This window comes from Felis catus, chromosome B2, assembly GCF_018350175.1.
Source record: "Felis catus isolate Fca126 chromosome B2, F.catus_Fca126_mat1.0, whole genome shotgun sequence".
Classification (NCBI taxonomy): domain Eukaryota; kingdom Metazoa; phylum Chordata; class Mammalia; order Carnivora; family Felidae; genus Felis; species Felis catus.
The window spans coordinates 133,549,479-133,566,821 of record NC_058372.1 but is presented as its reverse complement, the minus strand read 5'-3'; the positions used below and the strand labels follow the sequence as shown (position 1 = coordinate 133,566,821).

The 17,343-nt window shown below is 44.6% G+C and overlaps 1 protein-coding gene across 19 annotated transcripts in view; it reads right to left on the bottom strand.

The window, feature by feature from the left end:
- Positions 1–17,343, bottom strand: part of SASH1 (SAM and SH3 domain containing 1) — a 337,965-nt gene that overhangs the window by 30,339 nt on the left and 290,283 nt on the right. For 16 of the 19 annotated variants that reach the window (XM_023254477.2, XM_023254482.2, XM_045058618.1 and 13 more), the window contains 4 exons: positions 10,657–11,486; positions 5,603–5,677; positions 4,030–4,173; positions 659–794 (listed from right to left, as the gene is read on the bottom strand). In XM_023254477.2, the coding sequence (XP_023110245.1) occupies positions 659–794; positions 4,030–4,173; positions 5,603–5,677; positions 10,657–11,486 (1,185 nt within the window). The remainder of the gene's footprint in view (positions 1–658; positions 795–4,029; positions 4,174–5,602; positions 5,678–10,656; positions 11,487–17,343) is intronic. The other 3 variants (XM_023254484.2, XM_045058622.1, XM_019831375.3) reach the window with 1 other exon arrangement.

Here is a 17,343-nt window from a genome sequence, read left to right as displayed (position 1 = left end):
GGGTTTAAACTGGTCTCCTCCCCCAACGCCATTTGGCGACACCACCATTAGTCCTGGAGTGGTTGAATGGCACGCATTATCTGTGACATTTATAATTCGCTCTTTCCCCACGTCTTATGTTGGTCATTTCTTTTTTTTTTTTTTAATTTTTTTTTTCCCAACATTTATTTTTGGGACAGAGAGAGACAGAGCATGAACGGGGGAGGGGCAGAGAGAGAGGGAGACACAGAATCGGAAACAGGCTCCAGGCTCCGAGCCATCAGCCCAGAGCCTGACGCGGGGCTCGAACTCACGGACCGTGAGATCGTGACCTGGCTGAAGTCGGACGCTTAACCAACTGCGCCATCCAGGCGCCCCTATGTTGGTCATTTCAAGAGCCTTTCCCCTTGACTTCTTCCCCTCCATTCTCCAGATCCTTCCTCCAAGTTGCTTCCCTGTTTTCTCCAATCAAAATTCATCACCCCGTTTGTGCCACTGCTATACGTCTGCTACGAAACAAATATGACTCTAGGTCCAGACATTTCGCAGGTCTGTCTCTAACAACACCCGAAGGGTGGGAACTTGTTCTTTTCATCTTTCGATTGCCTGACCCTGACACCCAGTAAAAGTCTGATGTGGACTCCAACGGAAACCATCTATAATTACAAACGGGACGCACTCATCGAGCTCTGGCCACTCAGAGAACTCCGCAGACTCTCGACAGAACCTCCGGCTTTGAGCTTCGGTTTGTCCATGTGTTCACCGTCAGGCTGTGAAGACGGAGGGGAGCCGGGCATTCCCTCCAGGCCCGAGTCCTATAACGGGTTTCAACAAAATTAAGTTTCATCAGAGTGGACGGGTGTTCCTTTTATAATTTGAAGCAATTTAGCCCTCAACTAAAATCCATTTTTATCCCCATATTTGATTCTGTACCCCAAATCCTCCCCCTTTTTAATCTATAGCCTTGCTTCAGTTTAAAGTTGCAGCTCACGTAACACAATCATTCTTCATGCTCAAATAGATGGTCTTGAAATCTCCAAAAAAAAAAAAAAATATATATATATATATATATGTATATCTACCTCTTAGAACATTTTATTAAAGGCTTAAAAGATAGGTAGCATAGTCTATAGGTCGGTAGTAAAAATGAACTTCAAATGCAGATCAAGTACAATCTACCAGTAATGTGTGATTTGGAAGTACTATCAGAAAACACTCAATCTGAAGGGAAACGTTTATACCTTAAAGCAAAAATAAGTAAATAAAAGACCAGATTCTTTATCTGTTTACATAAATTATTAAAATTAGTTCATGAAATAACCAATTTTGGATACAGATACATAGCAAAAATACCTTTTTTTTTTTTTTTGGTCTGTAATAAAATTTCTATATGTCGTCTGTGGTGTTAGCTTCTTTCACATTCTTTATGCGTGCAGCATAAAAGCTGTGCAGTCCCTTTCAGATCCGAATGAGGACAGTAGTGATTCAGCAGTACTTTTTACTTTTGGGGCGGCCATGAGGCATTATTAGCTTGGTGGCCCCTCATTTGCACATGTTAAGTATGGCACGCTCATTTGATTAGTGGTGCTATACGGAGAAGCAGTATCATGCTTTAAAAAGTTTGCAGTCTGATTGGTTTACTTGCCAGAACATACCACTTTCTGGCATATCACATAGCCACGTGAGCACAAAACCATCTAAATGAAACCTATTATTTGCATAGTGCCGAATCATCAGAAGAGCTTTGACGCGATTCTGCGGGTCCTGCAAACATTTAAGGCAGCCTCTGACCCAAAGCCCATTTTTTTTAAAAGTATGCTCTAGGCCCAACATGGGGGCCTGAACTCACATCCCTGAGATCAGGAGTCGCGTGCTGTACCGACTGAGCCAGCCAGGGGCCCCCCAAACATCCCTTTACATTTAAGGAAAGTGAACAAACCCCAAAAACAAATATAAACAAAGGTGCCATCACTGAGGAGTAACTGAAGCTGTGAAGTATGAATTCCTGAAAATATTTTCATTCCTCTTTCTGAAACATCAACTAAGTCATCTTTCCAATTATCTTTAAAAAAAATTTAAGTTTGTTTTGAGAAAGTACACACGCATGCAAGCAGGGGCGGGGCAGAGAGAGGGAGAGAGAGAGAATCCCAAGCAGTCAAGCACTGTAAATGCAGAGCCCGACTCAAGGCTCGATCTCACAAACCATGAGATCATGACCTGAACCAAAATCAAGAGTCGGACACCCAACCAACTGAACCACCCAGGTGCCCCTCCAATTATCTTTTTTAATGCTTTTGAAAACACCCATTTAAAAAAAACAGCAATATGAAATCTACATCTCTGATACTGTATGTTCTCAAGTACTTTTATTAATTTATTCATCACCTATTGTTTACCTATGAACAGGTACTGTTTTTTAGGTGCTGGGTGTACAGCAGGGACAAAGCAAAGATCTTTACCATAATGGTTGATACATTTCCTAAAATGTTTAAAAATAAACCTTGCAACATTAGTTTTCTCTCTACAAAAAGCATCATAATGATCATTTATTCCTTTTAAGCGAAATGACTGCTTCAAAAAAGTGGAGAATTAGACTAGAAGCCTGCTAGATAGTAGTATAATTCTAGAAAATGGCGGAAAAGGACATTAAAGTTCTATGCTCATGATCCATAAAGCAGAAACCCCTTAAGAATGCAAGTGTATAAGAGCTTTTAGTGGAGGTTTCAAATCAAGGGAAAAGCAAACTAAAGTGCTTCAACTTGATGGTGCTGCTTTCAGTGACTGGCAGGACGTCTGCTTCATAGGAGAGCGCAGTTTGCCTCACTGCTGTGCAGAAATCTAGAATCGCCATTGCTCCCAATGCCCACAGGGACAAAAAGGGAAAACGATCGTGGAGAAGACATACAGGATGCAGCCCGGACTTCCGTAGGTTTAACAAGCCAGAGTTTCTCAACCTGAGTACTGTCAGCATGTTAGATGGGTAACTGCTGGGGGGAACTGTCATAAAAGGTTTACCAGCACCTCTGTCCTCTATCAGATGCCAGTAGCATAGCACCCAGCCTGCCCCACCCCCACCCAGTTGTGACTATCAAAAACGTGCCCAGTTGGAACGGAAACAAAATCCGTACACGCCCCCCATCTTCCCCCGTGACAACCACTGTAAGAAGCTGAAGATACTGTGTGGGCTTTGTCTGAATCACAGTGCAGGCCAGTGGCTAGCTGGTGTTCAGGGACTCAAACGGGGAAGTCTGGCTTTTAGCTTCCTCTGTCCACCAGAGGGCAGCAGCTGAGCAAAAATGTCCCTTCCCTGTTTTTATTTGGTAGGTAAAGCAACATTACCCAAAGATTTCAAGTTGACAAACGCCTCGAATGCCGTAAAGGTGCCAGAGGAAAGGAAAATCAAATGGTCAAAGTCACCTCAAGGCCGAACTCTCCAGATGCCTTTATTTCCTCCACCCAAACGATGAGAACAGAAACTGGTCATGTTCCTACTGATGAAATCACAGAACGGGGGGGGGGGGGGGGGTCTATTCTGTGCTCTCTCAATGGCCACAGAGAGGTCCAATCAATGAAAACACCCCCAGAAACAACTGCTATCAGAAGGTCTACTTGCCAGGAGCTCCTACTTCCTCTACCTTTTTTGAAAAGTCTGTTATCTAAGGAAACTTGAGTATCTTTTTGCGGTTTGATTCTGGCGATCCATTTTGTAGCAAGGGATATTCTATCAGATAAAATCCTTCCTCTGTGTCAAATGTTAAGATGCTTTCTGCACTAAGGAGTAATCACTTCTTCACATGATTTCTTTTTCTTGTCTGTACATGAAGGCAGGGCCTGCATCATGTATTCCCAGCGCTAAGCAGGGCCCACCCACCCTAAGTGCTGATGTTTACTGAGTCAATTATTGAATAAATGTCAGTCGAGCTTCTGGGTCCACAAACTAAGCATGGTCCTGGAGCCTGGTTAATACCAATGAACGTATTTGCTACCATATCAGATCATAGATCTGATAGCCCTTGGCTTGGCTCTTTGCTCCTGCTCTTTGTTCCATACCTGCTCAGAGACAGAGCTGCTGTATTTTTTAGACATTCTCTTCCTCATTGTCTCTTTCACGGATTTCACCTTTTTTCCAAGAGAGATGCGGGAGGCCGTGGGTGATTTGATAACTTCTTTGTACACAAAATCTCCTTCTTTACTCTGCAAAACAAAGTGTTGTAAATACCTTTAATCACAGTAAAAGGATGCCCAGAAACAGGTTTTATTATGCAAACCATTAATGTTCTACCTCTCAGAAAAATACTGGCATCCCCCAGGATCCTGAAATTTTTCCTGTGTTAACTCAGTGCTGTTATTTGTCTTTTCGATTGAAAATTAAAAGCTACTCGCTAAGGCCCTTTTGTATATTTGTTTAAAGTGGGATGTGGGTCACTTATTATTTTTTTAACCTTAGTATATTCTTCTCCTATTATACTTTTCCTCATCATTTTAGATACCCAAGGGGACTGCATTTCATTGATAAAGAGTAATTTAAATGAACCAATGTTCACATAATCCCAGCAGTGGGAAGAAGAGAAACGTAACACTACTGAATCACCCCAGGAAGAGTGGAAAGAACAACATGGCAAATCTCAGTCATCAGAAGTCCAATATCTGATCAGACTTAACAGCATTCTTGAGCTCCGTGGGGTCAACTGCTAAGAATATGTACATTTCCTTCCCTGAACAAAACTTGGTCATCTCTCGTTCTATTTTACATCTTAGAAAACGACTCTCCCCTGAGAAAGGAAAAGAAATCCTACTTCCTCTATCATTTTTTTAAAGATTTAACTACATAAAATTATTGGTTTATGAATCAATAAAGTTTGATATCCAAATAAAATAGTGTTATTCTTCTAGGAAATTCTCAAACACTTGAAAAATGACAGATGGGTATTTTAGCTGACATATGATAGATACACAAATATAAAGCACGGAATTTTAATTTCATAGTTGCAGGCAAAATGCATAAAGAGAACACAAAACTGTAGGTAAAATTCACCTACATCCTTGGAGCCTCAGAAGGGGAACCTTAGGGAATGGAACTTGTGCACCACAGTGGTGGACTGTCCCCAGAGTGATCCAGAAGCAGATCTCAGGCAGCTGGAACCTTGGCTCTGAAGAGTCTGGTTTGGTTTGGGCCCGAGGATACTGGGTTCACTCCAGGACACTCCAGATCAGGAAGACCTACGCTTATAGAGAGCCATGCACTTGGCCTGTGATAAGACTGGTTTCTTAGATATTTGGGCACATCCTGTTGGACCCCGGTCACAGGGCTCCATCCTGTCACGCTACCTGTGCGTAGTGGCCGTGTACACGTGCTACTAGAAGCCAAACTCCTCTGGATTTGGGACTTAAAGAAAACCGGAAGCAAAGGCATCACAGGAATGGAGGTGGTCATCGTCGTTCCACACGGAACGGCAAAGCATCTCCATGATGGGTACCAAGGGGCTTCTATCCAACTATGATGCAGGATCACCGATGTTACGCACTATCCTTTCTCAAACTAGGAGAATTTCTCAAATTTGAAACTATGGCAACCACATGCTTGAATCCAAACCTTTCTGCTTCTCCTTTGATGTGTACGCACCATTGGGTCCGAACTGTTGCTGCCAATGTGTAGAGAACGATTCGTCAAGTCAAATCCTCCAAAACTGCAGGTTCTCTGTGGGGAGGAGAGGGCGGGGCAGGAATAATCCAGTTATGTTTAAGTCAGCCGGCAGTGCACCAACCCAACACATTTCCCATCTGCGGGACAATCACCGAATCACAAGTATGTCCACAGGATGAAAATAGGAAACAAGAAATGATGAGGAAAAAAAAAAAAACATACATGATTCATGTTTTAAGGAAATTTCCCTCCTTTTGCCTTTCCAGAGGCCACTGGAACTGTGCCTATACCCGAGGTCCAAAATCCCCTTAACGTGCAAAAACCAACTGGTTAAAAAAATACAACCAAACACCACCCATGTGTTTGTTAAGTGCTCCGAGATTCCCTGCCTCTTAGCAATAGAACATGCCCTTCCGGTCCCGATTTCAGCTGCATATAGTAATGATGACGAGGAAATATGTATTAGGGGATCCACGGGCTCAGAGTAGTCTTGGAAACCCAGATCTGGAATCCTGTATAGCTCTACCACTGACAGCAGGCTTTTCTAACAGACTCTTATTTTGCTTGGTTTTAAATCTCTGCGAAGGGGAAAAAAGGTTATGTTTATAGTAGTACAATCAGGCCAAGAGGATTACTCACTCATTGCTTCCTTGACCTAGCCAAAAATGCTGCTAACTTTCCCAGCTAACTGCCCAACTTAACTAATCGTGACCCTTTTACTCAGAGTGTATGAAGACACCACATTTGTCCAGAAAGAAAAGGTTGATTCAGTGACTGTCTTTGACCACACTCCTTAGTTTCAATAGGAAAAAATGCTGATGTTGTAAAGAATCAAAAACCTTATTGTCCTTTAATTGGTTTCAAACTTTATGGAACTGCTTATATTTCAGTAGTTTTATATTTCAAAACTTGCTTCGAATTCTTTGTTGTATTTCCAGCCAAAGCTATTCAATGGCCACTCCCTCCCCCACCCCAAAAAATCTGTACGACAGACTCAAAGCACACTCATTTTTCTTACAGCAGATTCACTTTTTAAGCGATTGGTAATAAAAGCTGAATAGCAGATCTGGGTTCCAAGATTTTGTAGGACGTGTTTCCCAAAGAAGTCTAGGTCACAGCTATCCCGTGGAAGAAATGAACAGAAAAGCACAACGCATACTATAAACATGGCTTGTTTGAAAGAAATATACTTGAGATGTGTATTAACTGACTTGAGAAAGCAGAAACATCTGGGAAGGAAAACGCCATGGTTCCTGGAATCACACAGGTTGCCCTGGTCCTGCCACTTCCTTGTAGGGGGACAGATAAAGCACTTAGACTCTCTGAGCTTTGGTTTGTTCAGGAGTAGCAGACACGCCGTGAGTGCTGGGCTTTCACTTTTCATCAGGCCTGCTCTGATCTGATAGCTTGTCCGGGACCAATTACCATATCCTACCTTATCTGAGTTCAGGCTTAGTAAAACATCCTAAATATGTAAACGAAGGACTAAAGCTTAGTTCTAGGCCTTACATTCTGGGAGTTTCCATGGTAAAACCAGAGCCTCCCAGGCGGGGGGCCAAAAGGTGAGAGATGGCAGAATGAGGGGCCAGGATAGAGAAGTGCTGAGGGAGGTACTTGGGGATAACCAAATTCTGGATGTCACACAGCGGTGTTTCTCCTTCAGCTGTTGTTGCTGGTTCAAATAATCCGCCATGGACATAATTCTAATTGTGTATCAAATATCCATGGATAATGTGATCTCCCTTATAGTCAACCTAACTGTATTCTCTTCTATAAAAAGCGAGGGGCGCCTGGGTGGCTCGGTCGGGCGTCTGACTTCAGCTCAGGTCATGATCTCGCGGTCTGTGGGTTCGAGCCCCCCATCGGGCTCTGTGCTGACAGCTCAGAGCCTGGAGCCTGCTTCGAATTCTGTGTTTCCCCCTCTCTCGGCCCCTCCCATGCTCTCTCAATAATAAATAAGCGTTTAAAAATTTTTTTTTAAATAAAAAAACGCGAAAGACCTCTTTGTACAAAAACATTCACCAAATCCCCTAACCTGGCAAGCAATGTTATGACCACCTCTCAAGGTTCATTTTTAACATTTACTTTTCCTTTCCAGCTTATAATGCCAAATAGATGTTTGCATTTTTGCAAAGGCAGTGATTTTATTCTAGTTCCTTTCCTGTGACTCAGGGCTTTACAGATATAGTATGGCGCCCAGATGCCTCATCATTTTATGGCTTCTGCACTTCCCTGCTTTAAATTCCAGCATCAACTGCAACACTGGAGCCCAGCATGTACTTTCTGATGCACATGAAATAACCGAGAAAGAATTTATGTGGAAACTTCTAACTGTAATAAATTAGAAGCTCGTTTATGTCTTCATATACCAGCTGCATGCATTTATTCATAAAATAAAAAGCTTAGTGTTAAGAGTGAACTGGGCTTCTTAGCTACCAACTAAAACCTCTCCCGGTGATATGCTAAGATGTCTGGAACAGACTCTTCTTCAGGAGTGGGGGACAAAGAACATAATCATAAATATCGCCTGGAGAGTCTTAAATTTTTTCTGTAATATCAAGTAGTTCTTGAAACAGCATTCCTTCACCAGAGAAAACAGACTGTAGGGAGAAACAGTAAAAGTAAGCCAATCTTTGGCTTTGGTGGTCCACACAAATGAAACCTAAGTGAGGTTGTTTTCAAGGTCTTCGTATCTCCTGTAGCGGTAACTATAAGAACATTTTGGAGAGATGCTTGCAGATGAGGAGAGCCGGTCAATGGAATGGCCATGCAGTTGAAAACATGTTTTTGGGGGGTGGGAGTGGGGGGTGGGAGTTTAAAAATGGACAGAATTCCAAAATGTCATGCATGCCTGTTCCCTCAAACAAAAAACTGAATGACCAAAAATACGAAGACAAGTGACCATTTCCAGTGAAATACAGCATTATCATTTCCCTGAGGTTTCATCAAGCAAATATGGCATTTTTGAAAGACAAAAAGATCAAGTTTGAAGAGTAAAGGAAACTGTGCACTAGGACAAGAAGGATGGAAAACAAAATGGTTTAAGGAAACCAAGCAAAGGAATTATCTTAACCCCATAAAACCAAACCAAGATAAACCACCCCCCCCCAAAAAAACTGTTGCTAAAATGATTATTTGCACTTACAGTTCTCCAATTAGAAAGTGAAATTTTACTTTCCTGATGGTACAATTATGCTTAACAAGAAAAGGTATGTGCAAATTTCTAATTTAGCCTTGAAGATATTATTTTAGCCAGTAGAACTGTCCAATACTACCTCAGGCTCATAGTATCTTAAAAATATGCAGCCTTGGGTGACCTCTGGGATCGAGATTACACAGTGCCACCGTTATAGGGGGTGAAACTTGGTGCTTGAAAGGAAGCTCGCCCATGTCCATACTCAATGTCAGTGAAGAATGAATCCCTGACACACAATTAAATTAGCACAGGTCTTAGAAATACAACTTCTAGAGAGAAAGTCTTGAAGAAGTCACAATACTAACCTGGTAATTAATATGAGGGACACATGAGCAATTCAAAGTAGGGTGGAAAAATTCTCGGTATTACATGATTTAAGCTCATGGCGGGGAGACCAATGAACAGAGCTGAGGTGGATGTGTTTTATCAAGGTCATGTGCAAAGGTACAGAGGCAGATGAACTAGGCAGAGCCCTTCTGAAGTTAATACATTATACCAAGATTTCTTTGCCACAGCATTTTACAGAAGACCTGCAGGTCAGAAGTGAATGAATGAGGAGGATTTTGCTGTGTACGTCAAGCACAAACCCAACCACAAACTATGGCGATGATAGAGAAAGAACCAGGAGGGAAGCTGTCACTAATAGTATTAATGTGTTACAAGATGCGCATGAGTGAGAAAAGATGGAAAATACGCTCCACCAAGACAGTTGACACATGTGGGAACATCTAGAAGACTAAAGACAAGGATGGACCTAGCAATCCTTTTGGAACAGAGAAGTCATTTGAGGGATGGCATGGACCAATCAGTCTCCATTTCTACAAAAAGCAGAACTTGAATGAATGAACATAAGTTCCAGTAATCGTCTGGGGCAGAACATCGTATCCGTGAATGTGAAGGAACCCGGGAAAGCCCCCACGGGAGGCTACAGTATGGTCTGTTCCTTCAGACCCTTAAGGGGGCTCAGCCAGCAGTCGCAAGGGGACAGAGGGCAGGAAGCCCACAGCTCTTCCTTGCTCTGTGCCATTTTAAATGGGTTTCTGTGCAAGCCAAAAGTTGGGTGGGAATTCCAAGGGGAAAATGCCTATATTCTCAAGTTTAATATAAGTCATGCCCTCAAAAGTCAATTTTTACTAGGTCTTTGATAATTCCGTAACAAAACTGAAAAACATTTCTGAAAGGAAGTATTTCATTGCTTGCTACGTACAGAAGAATCTACGGGGCAGGGGAAGACGTTTCTGAAGGTCCACCCTTCTGTTTAAGATAGAACATCCAATAGATTTAAGTAAAACAAAAGAGCTCGAATATTTTTCCCCCTTTCCATTTAAGAACTTTCTGGTTGGCACTACTAATAAGAGAAACGTACTTTATGAATGTTTTCAAATCACCAAATCGGTGATTCTGTTGATGGCAATCTTTCATTGAGCCAGTTTCTATGGTTTTAATTAAATGAAAGAATAAGCAACTCGTTTAAGGGCAAAATGTCCTTCTGTTCTGAATCAGATTCTTTGAGGTCAAGTGACGTGATGGCTGGGAACCAACCAGCCTAGAAGGAGGCCAAACCCCACCCCTGGACTCTGAAAGCCCATCTCTGGATCATCTTCAGTGTTTGGTCTTAATTAAAAACCAAAGAGCTTCAACGGGCAAGAGGACGAGTGGAAAAGAAGAAGCCATTACTAAAAGAAAGCAGGGTTAGAAATTTGAGGTGATGGCCGAAAGTCATGAAGTTAGGAGAAGAGAGGGGAAGACGCCAGGTTCCCCGGAAGAAAGGCCATAACGCTTGACTGCACATCACAGAAATGACAAGGCCGTCCTGGTGACCATCTTTGTGACTCACGGACTTCTGGTGGATTCTCAAGAGAACCCTTTTAGTACAGCGGTCGACCGTGGCGGCCCACTTCCTCTTGGTCTCCTCATCCTCCTCCAGCAGGCACCGCCTGAGGTCCTGTCTCTCGGCCTTGCTCAGGGTCCTGTCCGAGGCAGGCCGCACTAGCTGGGTCAGGTTCAGGTGGCTGTACAGGCTCCGCTCCACCACGTAGGTGATATTGAACTCGCTGACCGAGGGGCGCCCGCGCGCCCTCCTGCTGGGGACGCCGCAGCTCCCTCCCCCTTTGGGTTTCTGCCGGAGCAGGTCACAGGTCACACTGTTGACTCCTTTTCTGGAGGGACGCTGGCAGAGAAAAGCTCTGGAACATGAATAATTAGCATCCATTTTCTTCAGGCGGATTTGCTTCCGGACACTCTGAACCTCCTCCAGGGACACTAGAAGGTGGTGCCTACGTCGGTGGTGGTCATAGAAGCAAACACCATCCGTACTTACCCCGTGGCTCAGGGACCCGAGACCCTTCTTCATCTCCCCCTCAGTTAGGGAGCGGGAGACCTTCTGGGCCTTTTCTTCTTCTGGGTAGGAGAAGAACGTCCCCATCTTCTTGGGGGGCTTAATCAGGCCCCGACTCTCTCCTTTGCTGAAGGTTTTGACCAACTTCCGGCCGGCTCCCCAGGTATCCAGGCTGCTGGATGATGGAGAAGTGGTGAGAGAGTCTGAATCATCTTCTGGAGGTTTCTCAGGAGAGCCATCAAAGAAAAATGGCTTCTTGTGTACTCCAGAATAAAGGGCGGACCTCTCATCCAGAACTGGGGAATTCTCGAACACATGCTCCTCCCCGCCTGGAGGGAAATCAACACAGAGATGTTCATGGTCTCTTGTAAACATACTTCTCCATTCCCTCACAGGTATTTCTTTCGTTACAGCCCCGCCCTACAAAAAATAAGCCAATCGTCACAGAAACCACAGTGATCCCCTCCCCATATCACTTACCCTCTTCCTAAGCCCAGCTCCCACTTAAATGAATGCATATAAAAAATAACAAACTGTGCAAATGTAGGGCTTCACAAGCTTAATGTTAAAAGGTGTTGGGTGTATTTTCTTCTCCTTCTTTACAGTATCTTTGTAGAACAAAACCCTGAAGAAATCTACTAAAAATGCCACTGGGAAAACCCAAGCCAGTCATTATCATGATGTTCCATAGCCCTTAGCATTTAAAGATAATTAATCCTGCGCCCCCCCCCCCCAATCTGATTACCCTCCCCAGGCTGTGGGAGAGATCCTCAGAAGCTAGGAATCAGGATCTTTCCCCCTTCTGAAAGGACTTCTGTTGAGTCCGGTTGGGATTTCATTGTCAGAGTGTGATGAATGCCACGTGGCTGACAGTGATTTTTTTTTTTTTTTCCCTTGGTACATGTGCCATTTAAGTAATTAAATCACCAAGGCAGCCTGGGTGCAGAAACACCATACGGGGTTACAGCGTGCGAACGCAACTCACAAACGGTCCCCAGTTGACAAGCCAAACACAGCCAAGTCAGGGAACTGGGTGGTTCCAGCCAGGCATTGCCATCCACTGGCCCTGCTGGGAAGCAGCAAGGGCATTTAAGGGCCCGGACACGCAGGCAGCCTCATCGAGTGTTCCACTCTGTTTCAAGGATTCCGGCTCTTGAAGCCTCCCCTGGAGCAAGGTACTGAGCCAAGCCCTCCGAAGCCCAGTGGAAAGGTTTGGACCGACTGGCAGGAAAACGGAGTTCTTTTCTGCGTGTGTTATGCGAACAGATGTGAAAAAGAAGTAGGTCAAACTGTGGGTGTAGGGATCCTAACTGGCTGGGTCCCTTTAATTATAAGGAACCTTTTGAGAACTGCTGCTTTCCACCAGCTGAACTGTGAAGAGGAAAAAATACAAAGTTCCTTGGAAGAGAGGGATGGCCCTAAATATACCAGCTGGGATGCGGGTGCCAGTGTGTGGTTAAATGTCAGAGAGAACTGCTCGCTTCGGAGAGGGGCAGGATGAAAAGATTGGTATCGGCCTCTTAAAATTCTAAAGGTTTCTTCCTTTTCCAGCTGATGGGAGTTATTATTACAAGCACAAAGAAAAACAGAATCGCTGCTATTAAGTACGACTCAAGACGGATTTTTACGTCAAGGAGACAGTGGTGGGGAGGGAGATTCAGAACTGTGTCCAGTCCAAAGTTCTCCATAATCGGCAGCACAAATGTATTCCCTGAAGGATTATTCTCGGATCTTTCATGAGAGTTGTTGTTTTTTTAAAAAAAAATTATTTATTTATTTTGAGAGCGAGCAGAAGCAGGAGAGAGGCAGAGAGAGGGAGGGGGAGAGAGAGAGAGAATCGGAAGCAGGCTCCACACCGCCAGCACAGAGCCGTCACGACTCAGGGCTTGAACTCACAAACTGTGAGACCGGGACCTGAGCCCAAATGAAGAGCCGGACGCTTAACCGACTGAGCCACCCAGGCACCCCCTTTCGTGAGTATTTAAAAGCGGAGTATAATCGAGCTCTGGCAGGAATGTGCCAGACCAGAGGCAGTGTGCAAATACTGTGAAAGTTTCCCGCCCTTTCCTCAGGACCCCTGACTAATAAGGTATGGAGACCAAGGGCCCTTCTGTTGTTAGAAGTAAAAACGGCCACCTCTTCTAGATGCGATCCACCCTCCACTCGCAGGAAGAAGTGACAGGGCCGAGAGGAGAGGCACAGCCTGGTGGCAGAGGCAGACCGGCACTGGACTTCTCTATAGAAGTGTCCAGATCACAGATCACGGCTTTGCATTTCACCCAGGTGCCCACGGAGGTGCACAAGGCCCTGATCTACCCACAGTCCGAAGGGGACTCGGGGAATTCAGGTGCGTCTACTGGAAATTTTAACAATCTGTCACCCAACAGTGGTCTGGAAACGTTCTGGACTCTGTGTTTAGGTTTGTCATCAGAGATTCCAATACTTCCATGACACATCTGAGTCTGGAAGCAGCCGGTGCACACATGTCCATGACCTGTAGAGCTCTGTGTCCTGATCCTGAAAAGCCTGCATTTGGTAAGGAGCTTGGAGGGAAATGGGGCAAATGCTGTGTGCCGAGGGCAGGCCTTGCATAGGGTGCGTTCTTCCGTCTGTGTCTGACCCGAGGCCTGAAATCCCAGCCTTCACTTGATTCCTGGGGTTTACAGGCCTGCTTCTCTCCTTCTGGGGCCTCCAAGCACAACTATTTAATGGGGAGAATGACAGTCAGCGTGCACTGACCCCATCATCATTTGGTGTGACCTGTTTCACATAGCGACCTTTATCTCTCCTAGTCAGCTGAGATCAGAATATGGAAGGAAAGTGATTTTAATAGGGGTAGGATTTGGGGTGACTTAATGCCAAGAACAGATTTACGCCCCGATTCCAGCTCTGTCTCTGCCACTCACCATCTCCATGACCTTGGGCAATTATTTCATCGCTCTGAGCCTGTCTCCTCGCCTGTAATAATGTCTACCTATCTGAGAACTATCTGTTGCAAGGCTGTTACGAGGATGAAATTAGGGGCGCCTGGGTGGCTCGGTCAGTTAAGTGTCTGACTCTTGATCTCAGCTCAGGTCATGATCTTGTGAGATCGGGCCCCTCATCAGGCTCTGTGCTGACAGTGTGGAGCCTGCTTGGGAGTCTCTCTCTCCCCCTCTCTCTCTGCCCCTCCATTGCTCTCTTTCTTAAATAACTTTAATTTTTTTTTTTAAGGATAAAATTAAGTGAAATACGTAAAGGTGCTCTGTAAGGCAAAAAGCACTGAACGAAGGCTAATGATTCACTCATTATTGGGTTACAGATAAGCTGGAACAATGATGGAAGGTAGGTGCGTATCAGCTCTAGGGGAAAAAGCACAGAAACGGGCCGATGGAGGGCACTGACCTGGCCTACGATTTAATACTGTCTAGGGTCATCCACGCCCTGGAGGAGGACCTGAAACTCAGTTACATGGGTGAGACCAGGTGAGAGACGGAACTCTCATGGCTCTCCCAGGACTCCAGAGCCGGGGGGCGGTGGGGAAGGGATGGGTACAGAGTGAAGACCCAGGCTGCCCGGACTTAATTCCGGGCCTTCTGCCAGCAGGCTCAGTGACCTTGAGTGAATTATTTAACCTCTTGGCGGGTCAGTGCCCTCATTTGTGAAACGAGGGTGGTATGAATGCCTGCCTCTGGTGGCTATTCTGGGGATGACATATTAAAAGAAACACAAAATCTCAAGTGTTTAGGCAAGTGGCTGGCACACAGAATGCTCTCAATAAAGGTTAATTATCCCTCAGAAAACTTAGCATTGGCACAGACATGTGGGAAGCCAAAAGGCTCAACTCTTTGAAGGTCCAGAGGTGGCAAAGGAGGGGTTATTGGGAATGTGAATCTTTCCTGCTTTGCAGATTCAAGGGCCAAGAACCAGCTCTTCTGTCGATGAGGAGCCTCACAGAGTTCCGTTCCACAGGGGCTAGAGGGAGCTCTCGTCTAGTCTGGTCCGGTCTCGTGGGCAGGCTGAGCTGGCAATACCCACCTGCCCACTTAATGGCACCCTTGCTCCCCAATTCATCAGACACCAGAGGTTAATTGGGACTCGGGCTCATTTAATCCATGTTTCATCTGTGAAACCTAATCGAGACTCAGGTGAATTATAGTTCAGGGCTAGAAGTCCATACAATGACTACTTTTTACCCTAAAGCTACCTCTCCAGGTATATTCTTCCCCTTTTCCACCGTGTCTCTCAGAGATACTTGGACTGATCTGTTCTGACATAAATATGCAAACAGAGTATTGCTGTACTGTTATCAGATGTTAGTCTAGTGGAAAAGGCGGCCCGAATGCAAATGACTCTTCTGTGGGACTACGCAACCAGGTGGCAGGCCCAGCACCAGGTACGTGAATCGTTCCATCTCGTTTATGGACAAGAATCACCAATCTATTGGCTATCTTTGAGATTTAATTTTGCCAAGTATGCAAGGTTTGTTTTAAAATGTGGTGCCCAGGGGTGCCTAGGTGGCTCAGTCTGTTAAGTGTTCAGCTCAGATCATGATATGATCTCATGGTTTGTGACACTGAGCCCCACATCAGGCTCTGCACTGACAGCACAGAACCTGCTTGAGATTCTCTCTCTCTCTCTCTCTCTCTCTCTCTCTCCACCCCTCCCCCACTTGTGCTTTCTCTCCCTCAAAATAAACAAATAAACATTTAAAAATAAAATAAAACGCGGTGCCCAAGGTTGAATGACAGCAACTCCATATGGTTCTACCTACTATTTATTACCAGCTGACAGTATGTGTGTGATTTCATTAAGAGCTGCGAGTGAGAGGAGATCAGGCTAGAATTCTGTATTGTGAAAACCAGCACTGATGAGCAGGTGTTAAAACATCCAAATAGAACATCAGCATTGCACCCAGAGGCAAACAATTACCACACAAGAAGACACCCGAATGGAACCTGGAATTCCACACAACTCTGTGAAATTGCCCATAAGCACGTTTCTCTCCAGCCCCCCACCGCCCTTTCCCATCCTCCTTTCTCTTCCTCCCTTGCCTTCACGCTCCCATAATCTCCTCACCTTCAATATTTCTCCAGGGGATTCAAACTGATAAATAATTACAGCAAACAGAAATTTAAAACCAGGTGAAAAACACCAGGAAACCCTCATCTATGCAAATAAGGGGAAATCCAGTCCCCTCCATGGCTTGATCTTACCAGTGTACAACCAAAAGGCTTCTCGAAGATCATTTTCAAATCTACGTGTTAAAAGTCTGAAATTCCTTAAGACGTAGGTGTGACATTTTAACAAGCAATGTGCTTTTAAAAAAATAAGACCTAGTCTCTCCAGTATTTTTTCCAGTCCACTTATTGTTTTCCCAAATGGGAAATCTTACTCTTTTCTCTCATCCTTTTGGGAGAACTTTACAAGATGCTGCAAATGCATACTGCTAACAACAGGAGAGACAGATATGGTTGAGATTTAAATTGTCATAATCACACTTCAGAGGTTAACTATTCACTACAATAAATCCAGGCTCATGCCCCTTCTGACATTATTGCTTCATCTGACAAGCAGCTTAGCCAGCAAGATAGCTCTTAAGATCCACTTAGAATGAAAGGTCCTTAGAGCCCAATCTGAATGGAGTCTTCAGACTGTTTACAGGAAGAACAAATCATCCCTCAGAGATCTGAAAGGGTATTAAGTGCCTTGATTGTTAGATGTTTGTTTGAGATGGATATATATCAAATCTGGACTAAACTCCGTGGGCAAGAGCCACCAGTCTTTGGTCACAGAGGCTAGGAAGAAGTTATAAAATAAAGTTGATATAAGGGGCGCCTGGGTGGCTCAGTCGGTTGAGCGTCTGACTTTGGCTCGGGTCGTGATCTTGTGGGTTTTGAGTTCGAGCCCCGTGTCGGGCCCTGGGCTGACAGCTCGGAGCCTGGAACCTGCCTCGGATTCTGTGTCTCCCTTTCTCTCTGCCTCTCCCCTGCTCTCTCTCTCAAAAATAAATAAGCATTAAAAATTTTTTTTTATATAATGAAGTTTACATAGAATGATGTAAGCTCAAAATGAAAGCTATGCCATGCCTTGAGAAGACTTCGTTGTCACATAGTAGCCATCCCGCGTTGCTGTAACACTGAAATGACTAAGCTCCCGACATGCCAGATGCCAGGATCCGTACATGCTGAGCAATGCCCAGCTAAC